The 22500-nt window shown below is 35.8% G+C and overlaps 2 protein-coding genes across 3 annotated transcripts in view; both read left to right on the top strand.

Annotated features, from left to right (window-relative positions):
* The window catches only part of NELL2 (neural EGFL like 2), a 178502-nt gene extending 161707 nt beyond the window's left edge, over positions 1-16795 (top strand). Inside the window, exons 17-20 of the mRNA XM_069094241.1 lie at positions 5452-5645; positions 7403-7579; positions 13846-14070; positions 16469-16795. Coding sequence (XP_068950342.1) covers positions 5452-5645; positions 7403-7579; positions 13846-14070; positions 16469-16519 — 647 coding nt within the window. The 3' untranslated portion in view covers positions 16520-16795. The remainder of the gene's footprint in view (positions 1-5451; positions 5646-7402; positions 7580-13845; positions 14071-16468) is intronic.
* Positions 1-22500, top strand: part of TWF1 (twinfilin actin binding protein 1) — a 372084-nt gene that overhangs the window by 75419 nt on the left and 274165 nt on the right. The window lies entirely within an intron of this gene.

The following is a 22500-nucleotide window of genomic DNA, read 5'->3' as shown; positions in this document are numbered from 1 at the left end:
GAAAGAAAGAAAGAAAGAAAGAAAGAAAGAAAGAAAGAAAGAAAGAAGAGAGGGAGGGAGGAAAGAAAAGAAAAGAAAAGAAAAAGAAATGATGATCAAGCAGATTTCAGAAAAACCTGAAAAGACTTGAACAAACTGATGCAAAGTGAAATGAGCAGGACCAGGAAAACATTGTATATGGTATCAGTAACATTGTGTGATTATCAGCCTCATTCAATGACTCAGCTTTTCTCAGTCACAAGGTAATCCAAGACAAGTACAAGGAATTCACGTCCAGATAAAGAACTAATGGACTCTGAAGGCAGATCAAAACATTTTTTTTTCATTTACTTTATTTTTATCATTTTTTCCTTTTGTTCTGTTTCTACTTTCACAATTGCAACTGATATGGAAATATTTTTGCATAATAGCACATGCATAAAATATATCAAACTGCCTACCATTTTCAGAAGAAGAGAGGGGAGGGAGAGAGGGAGAAAAATGTAGAACTCAAAATCTTGTGAAAACGAATGCTAAAAACTTTCTTGATATGTAACTGGGAAGGGTGGGGAATAAAATGCTATTCAAAAAATAAAATAAATGAGAAGGAAAAAAGAAAGATATTAAAAGAGACCCCTGTGCTAGTACTGGGTACAGGACCAAGTACTGCTTGGCAATTCCATTGCCCACTATTCAGTTCTGGGACACAATTCCAAAGGAGACCAGTGTTTGTGGTCATAAAGGAGTAAGAGCCCTGGTCAAAGTTCTAGAGCAGAGAGAAGCAGAAGCCTTAGTTCCTGGTAGCAATTTCAGGGTGAAGAAAGGAACACATGCTTGTGGTTGCAAGGGAAAAGGGGACCTTCCTAGGTTAGGACCAGAATTCAGACCAGGAGAACAATAACCACACTTCTACCTAGATCATACAATTCTGGAAGCACCAAAAACCTATAGACCCCCAGAGCTAGCACTGAAAACAGCACTGTCAACAAGGCTAGAGCTTGGAACAGTGACCATGCTATGCCACCCCCATCTCCAAGCCCCAATTTGGGATGAGGAAACCTCCCCCCAATTCTAACATAAAATGCAAAATCAAAAAATAGGCTGGAAAAGTGAGCAAACAATAATAAAAATAAAAGGCTATTATGGTGACAGGGAGGCTCAAGACACAAACTCTGAAGAAGACAATGACAAAAACATCTGCAAGCATGGCTTCAAAGAACAATGTGGATTGGACAGAAGCCCAAAAATAATTCCTAGGAGAGTTAAAGAAAAAGGTGAAGAGAAAAAAAAATATTTTAAAAATCAAATAAGAGTGGTAGAAGAAAAAGTGGGGAAAAAATTAGAGTAATATAAGAAAATTATGAAAAGAATTAACATCTTGGTAAAAGAGGCACACAATTAATACTAAAGAAAATGCCTCCTGAAAATCTAAAATTGGCCAAATGAAAAAAGTACTAAATCTTGTTGAAGAAAATAATTGCTTAAAAATTAGAGTTGGGCAAGTGGAAGCTAATGTTACCATAAAACATAGTCAAAAGAATGAAAAAATAGGGAAAATGTGAAATATTTTGTCAGAAAAAAAATTGATCCAGAAAATAGATGGAAGATAGATAATTTAAGAATTATTAGACTGCTTCAAAGCCATGATCAAAAAAGGTGCCGAGACATAATATTTCAACAAGCTATAAAGAAAAACTACCCAGACGTCTTAGAATCAGAGGGCAAAATAGAAATGGAAAGAATTCTCGAATTATCTCCTAAAAGAGCTCTTAAAATAAAAACTCCCAGGAACACTATAGTCAAAATTGAGAGCTACTATGTCAAGGAGAAGATATTTCAAAGATTTGGAAAGAAATAATTCAAATTATCCTGGAGTCACAGTCGGGATCCACAAGATTTAGAAAATACCATTGCAAAGGAGTAGAGGGTTTGGAATATGATGTTCCAGAAAACAAAGGAGCTAGGATTACAACCAAGAATAATCTAGTCATGGTTATTTATAATCCATATATAAATGGATATTTAATGAAATAGAGGACTTTCAAGCTTTCATCACATGAAAACCAGGGTTGAAAACAAAATTGAACATTCAGAAACAAGACGAGTATTTAATAAGGTTAAACTGTTTATATCCCTATTCAGGAAGATGATACATATAACACCTAAGAATGTTAATCATTATTAGTGCAGTAAAAAGGAGTATACATAGACAGAGGACACGGTTGCAAGTAATTGTGTTGTGATGCAGTATCAGAAGAGTTTCTTTGCCCACATGTATTCCCTGTGTGGGTACTTCACTACCATTGTACCCTAAGTTTGTTCCCAGTCTTCCCATGCATATTGTGTGTATTTCTGGGAGAATGTGTCCCAGATTTATGGGGAAGTTTTTTATAGCTACCATATTTTCTTTGCTATCAAATAAATGCTTTTGTTTTTAGCTAGTTACACCTAATGGCTAACTGTTCATGTGAAGCACACCCATACATCTTTCTGCCTTCTTGGCCTCCATGCTTTCCCAGATTCAATCTCTTCAGCTCTGCTCTATCTACCTCCATCACTGCTCTTGTGGCTTTTGCCATGCCTAGTCCAGGCCTTGGATATAATCCTATCTCTGAACCTTTCACCATCTTCATCAAACACGGCCATTCAACTTTCCGAGCCTTTTTCTCATTCCCTGCCACCTACTACTTCCCAACTCTTAGAAAGATGTTGGAAGGGAAATAGGAACTGGCAGACCACACACTCCACTAGAAACTGGCTATTCTGTTTTCAGGAAGGTCACTGGCCTATTTTCTTACTCTCCCCCCTCCACCACTTTATGTTTTCACAGACACTGGAATGCATAGCCCTTACTTGGAGGACCATTGATCTAGATTATGTCCTAGCCTCTAATTAATGCTATGCTCAAACCATTAAAGAAAATTTCCGTTATTTTTAAAACATTCAGAGAAAAAAGAATCTATAACTACCTTTGATTCTTATGTCATAGGATCATAGATTTAGAGCTGGCAGGGATGTTAGAGGTCATCAAGTCCAACACCCTCATGTAACTGATGAGGAAACCAAGACCCAGAGAGGTTAAGCAACTTGTCTGCAGTCACACAGTAAGTGACGGAGGAGGGGGGGGTCTTGTCTCTCAAACCCTATTTCCTAGAAAGCTGGTCTTTCTAATGAGCTTTCCTATTGCAATTTAATATTTTTTTCTTTTTTTCCTCTCAGTGGGAATACTAACAATAGTAGGTTATATTATTATAGCCCTTTTGGATTGCATAGTGCTTTATATCAGTTATATCATCTTACATTCAAAACAAATCTCTGGGAAGGAGTGATAATGATATTGGGGGGGGGGGCTGTTGTTATTTATTTTTTCCAAAAATGAAGGTAGTTTGCCTATAGTTATACAGTTTCCCAGTGGTAGAGATAGGACTAAAACCAGATCCTCCAGCTCTTTGTCTTATTCTATTTCTACTATGAGTCATCCTAATCAGCAGCAATAGCATTTGTATTGAATTATATACTATATAATATTTTCAAAGCACTTTACAAATATTATCTAATTTTATCATTACAACAACCCTGGGAAAGTAGATGCTACAATTATTCTCATTATATAGTTTGAAAAACTGGAGGCATAGAAGTTAGTTGACTTGCCCAGGGTCTTAAAGCTAGTAACTGTCTAAGACTATATTTGATATTATACCTCTGTTCCTCACAACAGACTAAACTTAAGACAGTTGCTCACTAATATACATAAAACATATCTTAATATATGTTTATCATCTTAAATTTTTTTAATTCATGAATTTTGAAATTCTATGCTTAAATAAAATTAATCACATATCTCCTATAGGATGGATTTTTGAGTATTTTTTGTATGAAAATACTATGGTTTTGTGATTTGCACTGCATAGCATGAGAGAGAGAGATCCACAATATAGAATAAAAAGAAGTTACAGAATTAAAGGCTAAATGGAATCATTGATCAGTTGGGTGTGGTAAAGTAGTTGCCGATGTTTACTTATACAGGTGAGAGTAAAACAGTGATGAAATGCAAGTGACTAGCGGAGGTAAATTCAATTAGTGGAGGACAAATTCAATTCAGTGCAGACCTAGAAATGGAAGGTAAATGTAAGAAATGTAAGAAAGAGAAAGATACATAATGTATCAAGGGGTTTGGAGGGACTTTGTCTATGAAATTTAATATTACACCTAAGGAGTATTGTTGCAATGTCATTATTAGAGAAAGAAAAATTAAAACAACTCTGAGGGACTACCTCACACCTATCAGATTAAGTAATATAACAGAAAAAGTAAAACAACAAATGCTGGAGGGAATGTGGGAAAATGGGCAAATTAATGCAGTGTTAGTGGAGTTGTGAACTGCTCCAATCATTTTACACAACAATTTGGAACTATGCCCAAAGGGCTATAAAACTGAATACTCTTTGGCCTAACATATGTGTGTATGCATATGTGTATATACATATATGTATGCAAAAATATTTATAGCAGCTCTTTATAAGGTGCCAAAGAATTGGAAATTGAGGGGATGCTCATCAACAAGTTGTGGTATATGATTGTGATGGAATACTATTGTTCTATAAGAAATGATGAGGGGATGGTTTCAGAAAAATCTGGAAAGACTTATATGAACTGATGCAAAGTGAAGTGAACAAAACCAATAGAACAGTGTATATAGCAATATTGTAATGAGATCATTTGTGAAAAACTTTGTTACTCTGTTCAATAAAATAATCCAAGAGCGAACTAATGAACTCATTGCAGTTTGAAGTATCTTTTTTTCACTTTATTTTTCTTGCCTTTTTTTTGGCAATATGGCTAATACAGAAATATGTTTATATGACTTCACACGAATAACGGATATCATATTGCCTACCTTCTCTACAGGTAGAGGATAGGCTGGCTGGAGGGGGGAAAGAATTTAGAACTCAAAATTAAAGTAATGCTTTTTAAACTTTTTTTAAGTTAAAAAAGAATCTTTACCCCCCCCCCCAAAAAAAAGGAAAAAAAGGAAATTCCATCATATACTTAAACATAGTTTGGTACTGAGACTAGTGCATTAGCTAGAATATCTGAACAATTTTAAAATTTCATTTAGTAGTAACTTTCCATAATAAATAGGGCTAACTATTTTCATCTAAAATAGAAGTGTTTCCCAGCCTCAATGTTCCTTGTGCTAAGAAAAAAAAACAATCTAAAAATTCCAAAGATTTAACTTGTTATCCAAGATTTTATGACTTTACATGTCAGGCCTGGTAGGATGTCCTCTGAAATGTGAATTGTAATCTACCAAAATTATTGACATTACTTATTTAAATCAGAACTTAACATGAGATTCATAACCACAAAATAGAAATTAATTTACAGCTGAATGTTTTATGGTTTGGAGATTTCTTATATTAGTTGCAGTATGTATTAAAAGTATCTTCTTTTTCTCCCCCTCATCCATAGATATTGATGAATGTGGTACTGGGCGACACAGCTGTGCCAATGATACTATTTGCTTTAACCTGGATGGTGGTTATGATTGCCGGTGTCCTCATGGAAAAAACTGCACAGGGGATTGCATTCACAATGAAAAAGTTAAACACAATGGGCAAATTTGGGTGTTAGATAATGACCGGTGTTCTGTGTGCTCATGTCAGGTTGGTATAGATAAAATAATTGATCACTTTTATGTCTCCTCCAGAGCATGATTATTTATGAAGAGAAAGAGAAATGAAGCCAGTGCAGAACTAGTGAAAAAGAAATTATCTTTATAATTTAAAAATATTTAATTGTATATTCTACACCACAGTTATTTCTGAGTATATCCCTCCATTCCTCTACCCAGCAAGCTACTCCTTGTACCAAAGAGAAAAGAGGAGAGAGAAATCACAGCTTATGCAACATTTTGCTTCTACAATTAAGGGAAGGATATACATTTTCTCAATTTGTCTCTGAGACGAAGCTTTGTTATAATTATTAAATACATTAGGTTTGGATTTTTTTTTCCATTTATGTGGATATACACTACATTATATTTATCATTTTGTTGGTTTTGCTTACTTCACTCCTCATTCTTTAAGACTATATAAGTCTTGGGGCAGCTAGGTGGTGCAGTGAATAAAGCCCCAGTCCTGGAGTCAGGGAGACTTGAGTTCAAATCCAACCTCAGACAATTGACACTTAACTAGTTGTGTGACTTTGGGCAAGTCACAACTCCATTTGCCTTGCCTTCCCACCTCTGGAGAAAAAAAAAAAAAGACTATACAAGACTTTCCATACTTCCAACATGTTTGTCATTTCTAACAACTAAGTAATACTCCTTTATATTCATGTACTTTAGTTTGTTTGGTCATTCCTCAGTTAATGAATTAAGTTTGTTGAATTGAATGAACTCAGTTAATGAACTTGTTTCCAGTTTTATGCTATTATAAAGTGTTGCCACGAATATTTTAGATTATATGGGTACTTTATTTCTGTGTTTGGCATTTTTGGTGTATACATCTAACAGTAGGATTTGTGGTCAAAAGATTGAGTCCTTTTAGCATCTTTTCCCTCCCTCATAGTTCTGAATTCCTTTCAGGAAGAGTTAAGCCAATTAATATTTCTGGACAATGTGCATTAATGTGCTTCTCTTTCCAAAGCATCTCCAGCAACAGTGGATTAGTGATCTTGTCATCATTGACTATTCCCCTATTTGTCAATTAGCTAAGGATTAAATGAAACCTCAAAGCTGTGATTTGGATCCACCTTTCATGACTGTTAATTTTTTTTTTAAAACAACTGGTCATATCCTTTTATCACCTATCTAGTGGAAAATGTCATTCTTATAAATTGTGTTAAAACCCTTATATTTGGGTAATCTCTTTTTTTGGAGGGGGGAAGGCAGGGCAATTGGGGTTAAGTGACTTTCCCAAGGTCACACATTACTGACAGTAATTCAGAACTATGAGGGAGGGAAAAGATACTAAAAGGACCCAACCTTTTGACCACAAATCCTACTACTAGATGTATGCACCACAAAGGCCAAACACAAAAATAAAGTACCCATATAATCTAAAATATTCATGGCAACACTTTATAACAGCATAAAGTGTTAAGTGTTGAGGGTCTGAGGCCAAATTTGAACTCAGGTCCTCCTGACTCCTGAGCCAGTGTTCTACTCACTGCACCACGTAGCTGCCCCAGTTTCTCTGCTTTTGGTCACTTCTATGAATGCTACATATATGAAACTTTGAAAAAATTATTATAACAATAAATATTTAAGTAAAATAAGGGAACTTCAATTTGTTGTAAACCTTGTTATTGCAGAATACTAACTGCCAAATTAACTCTCAAGTGGCCTTTTTTGTGGCACTTTTCATAGTGAGAAACATAAAGGTTTCTACTAACTCTACTGTTTCTCTTATTATGACAGAATGGATTTGTCATGTGTCGTCGAATGGTCTGTGACTGTGAGAATCCCACTGTTGATCTCTTTTGCTGCCCAGAATGTGACCTCAGGGTTACCAGTCAATGTCTCCATCAGAATGGGGAAATCTTATACAATAGTGGAGATACCTGGGTGCAGAATTGCCAACAGTGCCGATGTTTGGTAAGTTTGGCTGAGTGAAACGGGTTATCACATATCCTTGACATTTGATTTTTTTCAGTCTGAGAACTCTTTCATTGCAAACGCTCTACAAATTTTAGTCTTCGAGTTGCCTGAGGCTCACAACTAGTAAATGTCAGTGGAAGGATTTGAACCCAGTCTTGTGTGTGTAAATATGAGTATATGCATTTCACTGGCTGCCATGGTCTCACAAACTCTAAAAGAGTTTCTAGAAAAGAGTTCTAGAAAAAGAGAAAACAGATAATGTGAATAACATTTAACAAAAGGATAAATCAGAGCAATTCTCCAAGCATAATACCATTTATTAACAACAATGTGCTACCTTATAATGAAGGATGGATGTCTTGATAGAAATTCTGAGAGACAAAGTTTGAGGCAAGATCAATTTACTAGTTAGGCTAGCTTTAACCAATAAATTGGGTCATTGGCCCTTTAATGATCTAAGACCCAGAGTGAGGGCCAACAGGGCCTTTTAAACATAAGTGTGTCTTCCTTCTGACTGGTCTGACAGTCCATCACTTGGATGTCTCCTAGCAAAGGCAGGGCAATTCCAATTGGTAGACATTTTGATGAGGAGGTGAGTTAAGAGTTCTCAACTCCTCCCTATTACTTTGTCATTGGGGGAGTAGGCTGCCCATCTCTGACACTTGAGGAATGCTAGTTGTTTTATGAGACCCAGCTAAATTTGGCAGTCTTGGCTATAAAAACAAAAGTCATCTCAATCAGGTTCCCCCTGGTTTGGTCTCCCCGCTGTAGACCGAGTTACCCCTAACTTTGGTTAGGAAGCAAGAACAGGAGACTTGTCCTTTGGGAAGGGCCTAATTCAGGCGGGTTCTCTGCCTACAGGGCAAACAGAAATGAGGGTCTCACTTGAGAAGGGAACAGTCCAAGTTGGATATTGAGCTTTGGGTTCTAGAAATCATCATGTTACTTGATCTTGCCCTTGAAAAACTGCCTGCTCTTCAGAAACGGGGTATGACAAAATGAGGAAAAGGATGAATCACAAAGTAATATTGATTATTAAATAATATAGTGCAATATTAATTTCCCGACAGTCTAGAAAATAGCAAAAAATGTAGCTGTCACTGGCATTGTTAAACAGATCAATGACTTCTAAAAGTTTAGATGTTCACATCTCAGACCTTGAGAATGGGAGCATGATCCCAACCCACAAAATTCCCTAAGGAAGTGAATTACAAGTGTAGCCAAAGTGACACAGGAAAAGGTGTATGGGTAATGGGAACCAGTTGTAGACTGGGAAGGTCCCATAGAGGTCATCTAACCCAATGCTCTCTTTTAATAGATGAGGAAACAAGCCCAGAGACTTGAAAGGTCTAAGAAGTAGTAAATGCCAGAACAAGGATTCTATCTCAAGTCCTATACCTCTAAATTCAGCACCCAAACCTAACAGCCAGTCTGTTCTACTATGTTAAGGCCCTACCAGCTTTGCTTTTCCTTTTCCACCACCATGCAGTTCAAGACCAAGAGAAAAGATCTAATACCAGTAGTAAAAGCATTTCCCTTCTCTTCTTTTATGTGCTAGATGCAGGCAGCCCCTTCCAGAAGAAATTAGTAAAACTTTCTGAATAACTGTCTGTTTCCTTGGATAATTTACTATACCTTATCCCAAAAATTGTATTGCACTTTTAACCTATTAAAGTTTTGTTGTTCTTCAGTCATTTCTGACTCTTCATGACCCCATGGACCACAGAATTCCAGGCCTTTCTATCCTCCACTGTCTCTCAAAGTCTGTCCAAGTTCATTATTTCCATGACACTATCTGTCCATCTCATCCTCTGCCATCTTCTTTTCCTTTTTCCATCAATCTTTATTAATATCAGGATCTTTTCCAATGAGTTCCATCTTTTCATCATATGGCCAAATTATTTAAGCTTCAGCTTCAGTATTTAACCTTCCAGTAAATTAATTTCTTTAATATTGACTGATTTAACTTCCTTGCTGTCCAAGGGACTCTCAAAAGCCTTCACAGAAACCACAACTAGAAAGTGTCAATTCTGTTGCTTTCCTTATAGTCCAACTCTCACAGTCATATATCAATACTGGAAAACCATAGCTTTGACTATATTGAACTTTGTCAGCAAGGTGATGTCTCTCCTTTTGAGTATGTTGTCCGAATTTGCCACAGTTTTCCTAAACTTTACTTATTAAGCCTATTAAAGGTTAAAATTGCAATGTCTTTTTTGACACAACGTATAAACAGAAAGGACATGTAAGAGGATGTATTTACCATTCCTGATTCTAAAGGAGAAGGTAATAACTTCTTTGGTTACTCTGTATGGTTAAGATCTCCAAAAATCTTCCCAAATACCTGTGATTACAATTTTGGTTTCATAAACAAAATTACAATTTTTTCCTTAAATAATATGTTTTTGATCCATTTCTGTCAATCACGCTTAAATTTTGCTCACTGTTTGGTTCCGTCCACCCTTTTGCAGATTATTCATGCCATTCTTTTTATGCTCATGAAATTACTAGCAAAAACAATGATAGAAGAAAGGACTCATAAATAACTGTCTTTTTTATCAATTCAAATTTCCTGTGTCTCTTAACAATACTGTAAATTACAAAGAAAACTGAGGTTGACAGCAGATTTTTTTTTCATTCAAGATGTCACTTTTTTTGCTCTCTTTTTTATTTTTCAATTTATATCATTCATTTCCACAAGATTTTGAGTTACAAATTTTCCCGCCAATTTTAACTACCCATCAACCCAAAACAGCGATCCCACTGAACATCCTCTCCCTGAATCTGCTCTCTCCCATATCTTACCCCATCCCCCCTTTGATTTTCCAGTATGGCATGGTGGATCTCTATGCTCCAGTGCCTGTATATCTCATTTCCCAGTTACATGTAAAATAATAATAATAATATGTAGATATTTAAATATTTGATTTTAAAATGTTGGATTCCAGGTTCTTTCCCTTCCTCCCCCATCACTGACTGTAATGGGAAGATAAGCAGTTCAATATAGGTTGTACGTGTGTAGCTATGCAAAACATTTCCATACTGGATATATTTGAAAGACTGACTATATTTCCCTCCATCCTATCCCACCCCCACTTGTTCTATTCTATACTTTGATTCTGTCCCTTTTCAAAAGTGGGTACTTCCAACTTCCCTCCTCCCCCAGCCTGGCCTCCCTTCCATTATTCCCCCTCTCTTTCCCTACCCCTCTACTCTCCTGTAGTGTGAGATACCCTATTTAGTGTGTATGTCATTCCTTCCCTAAGCCAAATTCAATGAGAATAAGATTGACTCATTCCATTTTGCCTTCCTATTCTACCCCTCCATTGTAACAATTTCCCTTGCCTCTTCTATATGAGATAGTTTACTCCATTCTGTCTCTCCCCATCTCCTCTCATTATATTCCTTTCTCACCTCTTAATTTCACCTTTAAAGTATCATCCCTTCCTATTCAATTGGTCCTGTGCCCTCTGTCTATGTATACCTCTAGACATATATACACACACTCACATATGTACTCATATGCCCATATACCCTTCTATATAGACATATATATGTATGTATACATATATATGTATATACATACACATATGTATACATTTCTACTCCCTTCAACTATTCTCATACTGAGAAAAGTTTCCTAAGTTACAATTACTGTTTTTCCATGTAGGAATATAAGTAGTTCAACTTTGATAAGTTCCATATAATTTCTTTTCCCTGTTTACCTTCTCATGCTTCTCTTGCTTCTTATATCTGAATGTCAAATTTTCTATTCAACTCTGGTTTTTTCATCAAGAATGCTTGAAAGTCCTCTATTCCACTGAATGACCATATTTTCCCCTGAAACATGACACTCAGTTTTGCTGAGTAGGTGATTCTTGGTTTTAATCCCAGCTCCTTTGATCTCTGGAATATCATATTCCAAGCCCTTTGATCCCTCAATGAAGAAGCTGCCAGATCCTGGGTTATCCTGATTGTGTTTCTACAATATTGAAATTTTTTCTTACTAGCTGCTTGTAATATTTTCTCCTTGATCTGGGAACTCCAGAACCTGGCTATAATATTCCTAAGAATTTTCTTTGGGGGATCTTTTTCAGGAGGTGATGGGTGGACTGTTTCAACCTCTATTTTTCCCTCTGGTTCTAAAACTTCAGGGAAATTTTCCTTGAGAATTTCTTGAAGGATGATTTCTAGGTTCTTTTTTTTTGATCATGGCTTTCAGGTAGTCCAATAATTTTTAAATTATTTCTCCTGGATCTATTTTCCAGGTCAATGGTTTTCCCATGAGATATTTCACATTGCCTCCTATTTTTTCATTTGTTTGGATCTCTTTAATAGTATCTTCATTTCTCATAAAGTCACTAGCTTCCATTTGCTTCAGTCTAATTCTGAAGGAATGATTCTCTTCAGTGAGCTTTTGAGATTCTTTTTCCATCTGGACTTTTTGAGCCTCTTTTGCCATCTGAATTAGTATATTTTTTTAAGGTGTTATTTTCTTCAGTCAGGTTGTTGACTCTCATTTCATAATTTTCTTGCATCATTCTCATTTCTCTTTCCAATTTTTCCTCCACTACTCTTATTTGGTTTTCAAAATCCTTCTTAAGGGCCTCTATGACTTGTAACCATCTCATAATTTTCTTGGAAGCTTTTGGTGCAGGAGTTCTGACTTCACTGTCTTCTTCCTGTTCTATGCTTTGATCCTTTTTGTCCCCAAAATAGGAGTGTAAAGTTGAGTTGCTCTTTTTGCTTTCCTTCCTTTGCTTGCTCATGATGCCACTCAATTACTTGACTTTTGAGCCTTTTGTCACAGTAGAACTCTCCTACCAGAAACAGGAGCTTATCCCAAATGCTGAGATTTTCACAACCGCTGAAGGTTTTAGTTGGGTTCCCTCTCTGAAGCCTCCACATGCTCTGGCAGACTGTTCACTCACCCCAGGACCTCCACCCTGGAGAACAATCCAGATCCAAGCAGGTCAAATCAAGAGCAATTACCCCTCAGACTGGTTGCTTGGTCCCTGTACAATCTGCAGACCAGGAGCTCTGAAGCAGCCACAAGGCTGTGGCTGCATAGATGCTGGCACCTCAGCTGCTTCTCACCCCAGGAGCAAAGGCTGGATCGCACTCTGAATTCCAAGGTCCCAAAGGTCACACTGCACTGACCTTTCACTATGTCATTAGCATCTATGTTTTGATAATTCTGGAAACTGCCACAGCTGCTGGTGATCTGAAGTCCCTCCAGCCGGCAGCTGGTCAGGCCACCCTGAGGCTAGAACCTCAGGCTCCTATGGGGCTGGGCTATATTCCCAGAACACTGCATTGGCCACTTCCTGCTTGCCTGCCAGGCTGTCCTCAGCAGGAGGTTAACTTCCCTGTGTCATTTTGTGGGTTCTGTAGCTCTAAAGTTTGTCTAGAATCATTTTTTACATGAATTGGAGGAAGTGGGGGCCAAAGCTGCATGGAAGTTCTGTTTCTACTTCACCATCTTGACTCCCCAAGATGTTACTTTTAAAGTTATAGTTGGCATTCTTTCTATTATAATAATAGTTTTTTTTGGCAAATCTTTTTATGCATTTACTTTTAATTTGAAAATCAATTGAAAGGGCACTTGAAGACCACTTGAAGATACTTGAAGACTTATTCAACACCATAAAGTTTAGAAATGTGTAGTAAAACATTTCTAAAATATATTTCAAATAGCTCCATTTAAAAAAATAGATCCAATTTATAAATTTTTCTTCTGGGGAATAATACAGATTAAATTAAATTTGGGACTGGGGTGGGAATAAGGGATTTTTTCAATGTTGCTACTCTTCTAAGTTCAGAAGTGAACACAATATTAATTGATATATGCATATGTAAAATATTGATTTTCTTGTAAATGAACAAAACTTTGTGCATGAGGAAATAATTTTTAAAAGTCAAGAAAAGGCACTTCACATAAAAGAAATTCACAAATCTCTACATTTCAAAGACTTTTCTTCTATCATAAAAAGGAAGGCAGCATGAAAATTTTATTATTTCCAAAGGGAATTGTGTTTAGAAATTCTTAAAGACAACTTTTAAAATTTGCCTGCAATAACATATGTTTTGGAGTACCTTTATATAAACCCAAATGATCTATAGTGTTGACAGCTAGAATTGGTTTTAAAAGCCAAATTTATATATTGTATATTCAGCACTCTGTTTTCTTTCTCCTCCTTCTCCTTCTCCTTCACCTTCTCTCATTTCCTTTTTCTGAGATTATGTCTATGTTTTCTTAATAGCAAGGGGAAGTTGATTGCTGGCCTGTGTCTTGCCCAGATTTAGAGTGTGAATTCAGCATGCTCCCAGAGAGTGAGTGCTGTCCTCTCTGTGTCACTGACCCTTGCCAGGCTGATACCATACGCAATAACATTATGAAGACTTGCCTGGATGAAATGCATGTGGTTCGTTTCACTGGATCATCTTGGATTAAACATGGTACTGAATGCACCCTCTGTCAATGCAAGGTAAGGAACATTAAATTGAAACTATGAATCTGTTTTCTTGAGACTTACAAATATTAATTTCTTTAATCTGGACAGTGGAAAGCCAATTTACCCACTTAGTATTCCAAATGTAGATAACTCATTTTTATTAGTATCAGCCTTTCCTGTCAAAACTGAAAGATTTCAACAAATTCAATCAACAGAACAGAAACCACCTAACAAAATCATGCAAATTTGATCTAATGCTATGCTATTCCCAAATAAACAAACAAAAAATGTACCAAAAAATTCTGTATTTCTTCAAAGCAAAAGATATGTTTGTTATTGGCCATTTGGCTATTTACCAATTTACAAATTTCTGTTTGATTCCTTCATGTGATCTGAACAGTATATCAACTGCACAAAATATATTGTGCAAAGTTAAAATGAATACTACAAGAATGGAAATCTTTTTGGAAAGTAATAATCAAAAAGTGCTTTGCAAACTTTATACAATTGTGATTAATAATAATATTATTATTAACATAATCCATATATTATATATAATAACAATATAACATTAAAAGTGAGGGAAATCTTGCTTGCTTTATTTCATCTATAATTTGAAAATTTTTTTGTAAATTTTCTTTGCTCTTGAAAGATAATATGGAAGTATATAATTTTATTTGGAGTCAATTTATGAATATTTATGTTTATATCAAACAAAAAGTTAGAGCATTTGGATAGCGAATGATGAATATATTCTACTAAGACAGTATAATCTATTATGAAAATCGATTATAGTGGACTCTTCATTTAACATGTAACTATAGAATATATCTCCTATCTAAATAACTGTAATTTAGAAAACCATTTTCTTTAATTTAATATTGCCCCCAATTACATGTAAAAACAATTTTTGCAATCCATTTTTTAAAGTCTTTGAGTTCAAAATTTTCTTTATCTCTCCCCCTCCCATTGAAAAGGTAAACAATTTTATATAGGTTAAACATGTGCAGTCATGCAAAACATATTTCCACGTTAGTAATGTTGTGAGAAGAAAACACAGACCCACCCCCCCCAAAAAAAAACCAAAGTAAAGAAAAAGTATGCTTCAGTCTGCATTCAGACTCCTTCAGTTCTCTCTTTGAAGATAGATAGCATTCTTCATCATAAGTCTCTGCAGAGCTCTTGGATCATTGTATTGCTAGGACTAGTTGAGTCATTCAAAGCTGATCATCATACAATATTGCTGTTACAATACACAATATTCTCCTCATTCTGCTCATTTCACTTTGCATCTGTTCTTGTGAGTCTTAGAAGAGATATAGCTCCTTTAGTCAGTGTGTGTGATTTATCCCTATCCCTCCCCAAGTTTTTTGTTCCACTTAAATTCATTGTCTCCACAAGTTGTGAATGAGAAATGTGTTTCAAGATAAGGTAGCTATGAGTTTCTTCATCTGGTAGTAGTAGTAGATTCAACACCTTTCTTCATTTATACTATAAACATCTGTCTCTCAGTCAAGAACTTCTGTTTTGATTTTTCTTTATTGATGTTGCTTTATTCATCCCCAAATTTTGTTGCATTGTATAACACAGAACTTGCTAATAAAGTGAATTTCACCAATACCTTTTTCTGCTATAGCAGAACACATTTTTTAGAAAGAAGAGGATGAACCCATTTGACATGGTCCCTAGTCGAACTAACATTCCTGACTCTTTGTTAGTGACTCTTTCTTTTATCCATTTACCCATTAATAGATGGATACAAAATTTTATTATTGTCATTTGTAATTGAAATCATATGTACACTTCTGGGGCTTGTGTCATCATAATAATAATTGATTGTTATTAATTTGTGATTGAAATATGCTCTGTAAACTATTTGGTTTATGTTACAATTCTATTTCATAAGTAGGAATGAGTGGTCAGTGTGAGGTATATTAGAACCATTTCATAGCAATTCTTTTATTTGTGACCACCCTCTAATCCCAAGAATTACAGAGAACTATTTGTTGTCCCTAACCAAACATGGTTAGTTAGATTTGTTACTTCATTTAAATACCTACTTTTACAAAAGTAAAATCTTGAGATTACAATAATGCAGAAGGAAGTCACTTTATTTTTTTCACGTAAGCTTTATATAGGTAGCTTGATTTTCTAAAAGGTTTCTTTTTTTCCTATCATTTTCTTTTGTAAACATTAAAATGTGTTAGCATCATATGAGTAGACACTGTCTTAAAATTTAAAGAATTAAATCCAAGGATATGCTGGGTGGTGAAAGAAGAAGCCAACAAAGAGTTAACAAATGTAAGTTGGTCACTAAAATAGAAATTTGATTGTACTTCAGATTGAAACAGCTGTAGAAGTGTTGTGCATTTTAAATGAATAATTTACTTATGACTTTAAAAAATTAACATCCTTTCCCCCCTTCTACCAGAATGGTCATGTCTGTTGTACAGTGGATCTACAGTGTCTTCAAGAACTATGAAGTTAACATCTGTCTCTGACAAGAGGTTTCTGATAAAAGACTTTTACTTTACTAAAAAAAAAGGAAAAAAAGTTTTAAAACTCATAGTCAAAACCAAAATTGAACCAGTTGCATGTGGTCAACATGCAGATCTATTTTGAGCTTTTAATTATAGAATTTCTAGAGCTTGGGGAAACATGAGAAGGAAAAATCAATGAAGTCAGAACACACTTCTGGCTACTTTGTTTCTGACCTGACTATATGGGAATGAGTATAGAATACATAGTGATGTCAAAACCACTGGAAGCAGTCACTGATCCTGTTTGATATTTGAAGGCAACTTTCTTTATTTGGTGCAGAAAATTATAGCTTATGTTATCTTCACATGTTGCTTGGGGTCCTCAGTATAACTTTTTTAGTCAGTGAATGGCAAACATTTTTACAAGCTAGATAAAGAATCTATGATGTTTTATGTACAATACATACTCAGAAAAAAACACCTGAAACAAGTTAAAGAAATACAGAAAAATGTATAGGCATGGATGCTTAATGTTTTCTGATGGGAAAGTCAACTTTATTTACCGCGTGTGTGTTTGGGCGTGTGTGTGCATTTAATAGTACTTGAATAAATTCTTGTGCAAAATTTAAATAAATATCTCTTACATAATATTTGTGACTTTTTGAGTACCCTTCCTCTTTTAAAGGTGATTATATCCTCTGATTCTTCTAATTTCATCTATATGTTTCTAAGAAATTGATCAGTCGTTATTTGTGTTTTCCCATCGGGCTCCTTAAAGTATTTTTTTCTTTGAAATGAGATCTAGTAACAAATGGGGGGAGAGGGGAAAGTAAGGGTTGGGCATTTTATTATGTCATATATTATTTAAAATCCCTTGAGAATATTTTTAGGACTTGTCTCTTCTAGCTTTACAGCTATATGATCCCATTTATCTAAAGTTATAAAAGAAAGCCCTAATTTGTTACAAGGGACATAAGCCTTGCTGGGATGACACAACTCCTGACTGGTCCCATAGTAACTGCTGAGGAATCTTTCCCTCAAAGTGAAGGTCCAACCTTCAATTTTTCTCCTTTGGACTTGTCTCCTGTTAGACAGACTTTCTCATCCTTGGACTTCCTGCAAATTAGGAAGGAGGGAATTTCTCTACCCTCCTCCCAACAGCTCTAAGAGCTTACAGCAAAATCACTTGGAAGCATGAAATAGACCTTGAGCCTCAGGCTGCCTCTTTCTGTCTTTCCCTGAATATAGCTTATCAACTAAAAATGGACCTTTCCAGAACTGGTGGTTGACCTCATGTATCAAGAGTTAAAGAACCTTAAGATTTAGGGATCTAAATTTAAGTTTTTGCAGAAAAACAATCCTTCTCAAGGAACAAAATGATCACTGCTAAGATCATACTGTAGCTGTGAAGGACTAAGCATGCCTGTCTTGTCCAGGAGAGATAGAGTTGTCAGCCAGATGGTGAAGGTCCAAAGTGAATGCAAATTATCAATCCAACTGTCTCAGAGATGGTCTTTATTTTGGGGAGAGGAGTCTAATGAGGCCATTTGCTATATATTATGATTCCTGTATCTGTTCATACACTAAATTATTTGTGTTTTATGCATTTTTGTGGTGGAGGAAATAAACCACTAACTTGATAATCATATTGTATATTGAGTATTTTTTTTCTACAGAGGAGAGCCTGTTGCCCACATTTGGGGAAGATCCTAGACCCAAGTTGAACCTAAGCTTTGTGTTAGCAATTTTCCAGAAATTACTAAAGGATAAGAGTAGAGTCAGAGATCAATAATGATACATTTGAGGGTTCAGGATCCCAGGATAGAACCAAGCTCCATATCTAAGTCCAGAACTCCTCCCCTATTCCTCAATTCTACTAACCTCAACCCAGATGGACATATACTGTTTAAAAATAGGCTGATAATTCATTAAAGCTACTACATAAAACCACAGAGACAGAAACCAGATAGGAGTATGGCTGGGGAGTGGAAATGCAAGTATTTTCCAATTTTTTTTAAGAGATGTATAGAAGATGGTGGAATAAGCAGTAAATGATTTCCTATATCTGCCTCCAAAAATCTATAAAATAGCACCCTGAAACAAATCTTTGAACAGAAGAACCAGCAAAAAAACAGGGGTGAAATAATCATTTCAAGCTCAAAACTTGAAAGATCACCAAGTAAGGTCTATCTCACTCAGGCAAAAAGGAACACCATCTAGGACAGGAAGTATCCCAGTAAACCAACAGCAATTTCCACCTAAGCAAACCAGTGGGAGATCCTAAGCCCTAGTATGGTTGTACAGGCAAACACCAACACCAGGACCCCCTCACATGCCTCAGCACAACCAGGGGAGCAGGCAGACTCCAGCAGGCTGACCTCCACCTGCTTCAGCATACCCCAAGGAAAAGAAACACCCGCACTGGCCTCAGCACACACCAGACACAAGCACCAAGACTCAGACTCAGCACCAGGTAAGCTTCCAGACTCTTATAGCCTCCACCAGTGCCAACCACCTCACCCCACTCCACCCCATCAGTGCAGCACCAGACAAACTTATAGAAACACGAGTCATTCCCCAATTGATATGAACAGGCAGTTTTTGGATAAGGAAATTGAAGCTATCTATAGTAATATGAAAAAATGCTCCAAATCACTATTGAGTAGAGAAATGCAAATTAAAACTCTGAGAAACCAACTCAAACTTATCAGATTGGCTAATATGATAGAAAAGGAAAATTTTAAATGCTGGAGGGGGTGTGGGAAAATTGGGACACTAATGCACTGTTTGTGTAGTTGTGAGCAAATCTGCTTATTCTGGAGAGCAATTTGGAACTATGCCCAAAGGAAAACCAAACTGCATACCCTATGATCCAACAACACCAAATGCCAGGAGGGTGTATGGTGTGTTTGGGGAAGACTAGAGTAGATAGTCAACATCCAGAACCTGGAATATGATAGCACTCAGTCCTCTGCACAGGGTCATCTCTAAGCCCCAGGAGCATAGAAGGGCATTTAGTCACTAGTGCCTTTGGTATGAGGGCTGCTGAGCCCCTTTCAGGGCTGCTTTCCACATTTGTATCCACCTGATTCACCCAACTCTCACCCATGGCTCTAAGAAGGTGTAGGATGTATAGTGGTTACACCCCAGTAAACTATTTTGGCAGATGGACTAAACGAGATTGAGAGTAACCAAGGCATCTCAAGCCTTTCAGTGAGTTAGGGACTTGTTTATCCCTAGCATGTGAAGACTTCCTCTGGTGGGATGGGTGAATAAGAACAATTTCTTCCAACAATCATAAAGGTGGCTAAAGCAGGCATTGTGGAGGACTTAGAGCTTGCTTAGACATTGAAGATGCCAAGGTCATTCACTGCATCCTGAGTCATTGCCAGCCATCTTTACTTTGTCTTGCCACTGGACTTGATGAATCTGGAAAAGAGGGAGGTTGATGACAACATAACTTTGCCTCACTTAAATCCAATTTATGGTTGAATAAAAAGATATCACCCATGCTATTTTTCCATTTTTACCTATCTCAAAGTCTTGTGGTTATAGGCAAATGTTGAAGCAGAAGGTATGGGAACACTGGGAGCAGTAATCATCTTAGGTTGAAGTCAATCCCTCTCTACTTGAACTTCTGACTGAAGAAGTGATTTTGAATGCCATTAGGATTCTCTCAAGTGGCAAAGTACCTGGTGCTGATTCAATTCCAGTTGAGATTTGCAAGGCAGGGGTTCCACTACTCATAGAAAAGCTGACTGATATTTTCCCAGATTATATAGCAAGAGATGCTTATTGTCTAGGAGTACAAGGATGCTTCCATTTTCCATCTCTGTAAAGGTAAAGGAAATAGATGGTTCTGTAACAATCACAAAGTATATCCTTAGTCTTTGCTAGCAAGGACTCTTACCATAATCCTCCTTAATAGGCTTGTCCTTCATCTAGAAGATAGTCTTCTACCTGAGAGTCAATATGCCTTTAAAAAGGGCTGATGAGGGGTGGCTAGGTGGCACAGTGAATAGAGCACCTGCCCTGAAGTCAGGAGGACCTGAGTTCAAATCCAGCCTCAGACACTTAACACAAAAACTAGCCACGTGAACTTGGGCAAGTCACTTAACCCCAACTGCCCTCCAAAAAGAAAAAGAAAGGGCTGATGAAATGTTGAGATGGAGTTTGCTGCCTGACAAATCTAGGAAAAATGCCAGGAGTAAAACACAATGCTCAGGGACATCAAAGGTGAAAAAAATAAAAGGTGGTCCAGATCGATTTAAAGGTGAATTCTACCAGATTTTTATCAAGAACTGAGAAAGAAAACACTATCAGATCCCATTTATGAGAAAACAAATCTTAATTCCTAATCCAAGGAAGAAGAAAACACAGAGAAAATAATATAATGATATCATCAATGAATTTAGACATAGCTTTTTAATGAAAGCTATCAAATGGCAGCAGCAAAATATTTTTTAATTCACTATAATCAATTTGGATTAATCAACATTACAAAAATAATTAATATATTCATATTAAAAACAAAAACTTCCCCAGTCCTTGATTATATCAACAGATGAAGAAAAAGCTTTTGACAATATATAACTTTTTTGCACTCAAAATGCCAAAATCACACTATAAGACCTTTTAATGTGATTTAAAAATGCATATGTAAAGTCAAAAAGTAGGATTATATACAATGTGGAAAAACTAGAATCTTTCCCTATCAATAAGAAGTAAAGCAATGATTCCTCTTTTTATGCTACTATGAGAAATGAAAGGCAGAAATGTGAGAAAACAAGAGAAAAAAAATGTAAGTTGCTAATGACATAACCCCAGAGAATCAGTGAAGAAACTAATAAAAAAAAATTATTAAGTTAAACAAATTACCAGGATACAAAATCAACCCACAAAAATCACCAGAATTTCAATGTAAAAATAACAAAAAATAAGGAAGGAATAATAGAAAGGGAAGTACTATTCAAAATACCCACACAAAAACAAATCCAGGAGCCTGTGTACCAGAGTACATTCAAGACTCTTAAGGCTACAATCCCCAAATACTAATTAAAGAAACAAAGGACTGTGTCAATACCTGCAGGAATAATAAGTGCTCATGAGAGGGAAAAATCAACTCAATTGTAAAAGACTATACTACCTAAATTCTTTTAGCAGAATAAAGGTGCCAATCAAACTACTAAAGAATCACTTTATAAACTCTAGACAAAATGACTTCAGAATTCACCTCTAGAGCCTGAAATAAAATAATTTTAAAAGATATAAAGAAAAGGCTGGATATAAAACTATACTGCAATATCAAAATTATTTTATATGCCTCAAAAATAGAAAAGTAATCAGAAAAACAGATTCGAGTTGAATTATAAACAATTGATCTTTAAAATATAATTTTCAATTAACTGAAGAGCATGAATTTTTGGGGAAAGAATTAACAAAAGAACTAGCCAAAGAACTGACTGCTGGAAAAATAAAACTAGAAATTAAGTTTAGATGAACACTTTATGATAAACTCAAAATGAACATGTATTTTTGGCTATGCTTGCTTCTTTAATTTAAATTTTATCTTTTTTTCTTTTTACTATACAATTTTTAGCATTATATCAACTAGTACTGATAATGAGTATACTTCTAATTTTATTGGAAAGACTTCTAACTTGTCTCCATTACATATAATACTTGCTCTTAGGTTCATATAAATTTTTTTTATTATTTTGGGAAATTACTAACATTTCTTTTTTTTTTTTAATTTTTAAGCAATCGGGGTTAAGTAACTTGCTCAAGGTTACACGGCCAGTTATTTCTGGGTATGGTGCTGTGTCTGAGCCCGGGATTCGATCTCCAGGTCGTCCCAACACTGGAGCCGGTGCTCTTACTCACTGAGCCACCTGGCCACCCCATGGAAATTACTGACATTTCTTGAGTTATTACTAGTAATAAAATTATATTTAATTGATCTTTAAATGTTTAATAGAATTTA

Source organism: Petaurus breviceps, unplaced genomic scaffold (genome assembly GCF_028583685.1).
Source record: "Petaurus breviceps papuanus isolate PSGF00001 unplaced genomic scaffold, PetGlider_PUasm1.0 216, whole genome shotgun sequence".
NCBI classification, from domain to species: domain Eukaryota; kingdom Metazoa; phylum Chordata; class Mammalia; order Diprotodontia; family Petauridae; genus Petaurus; species Petaurus breviceps.
The sequence above is the reverse complement of the archived record's forward strand: the minus strand, read 5'-3'. Positions and strand labels throughout refer to the sequence as shown.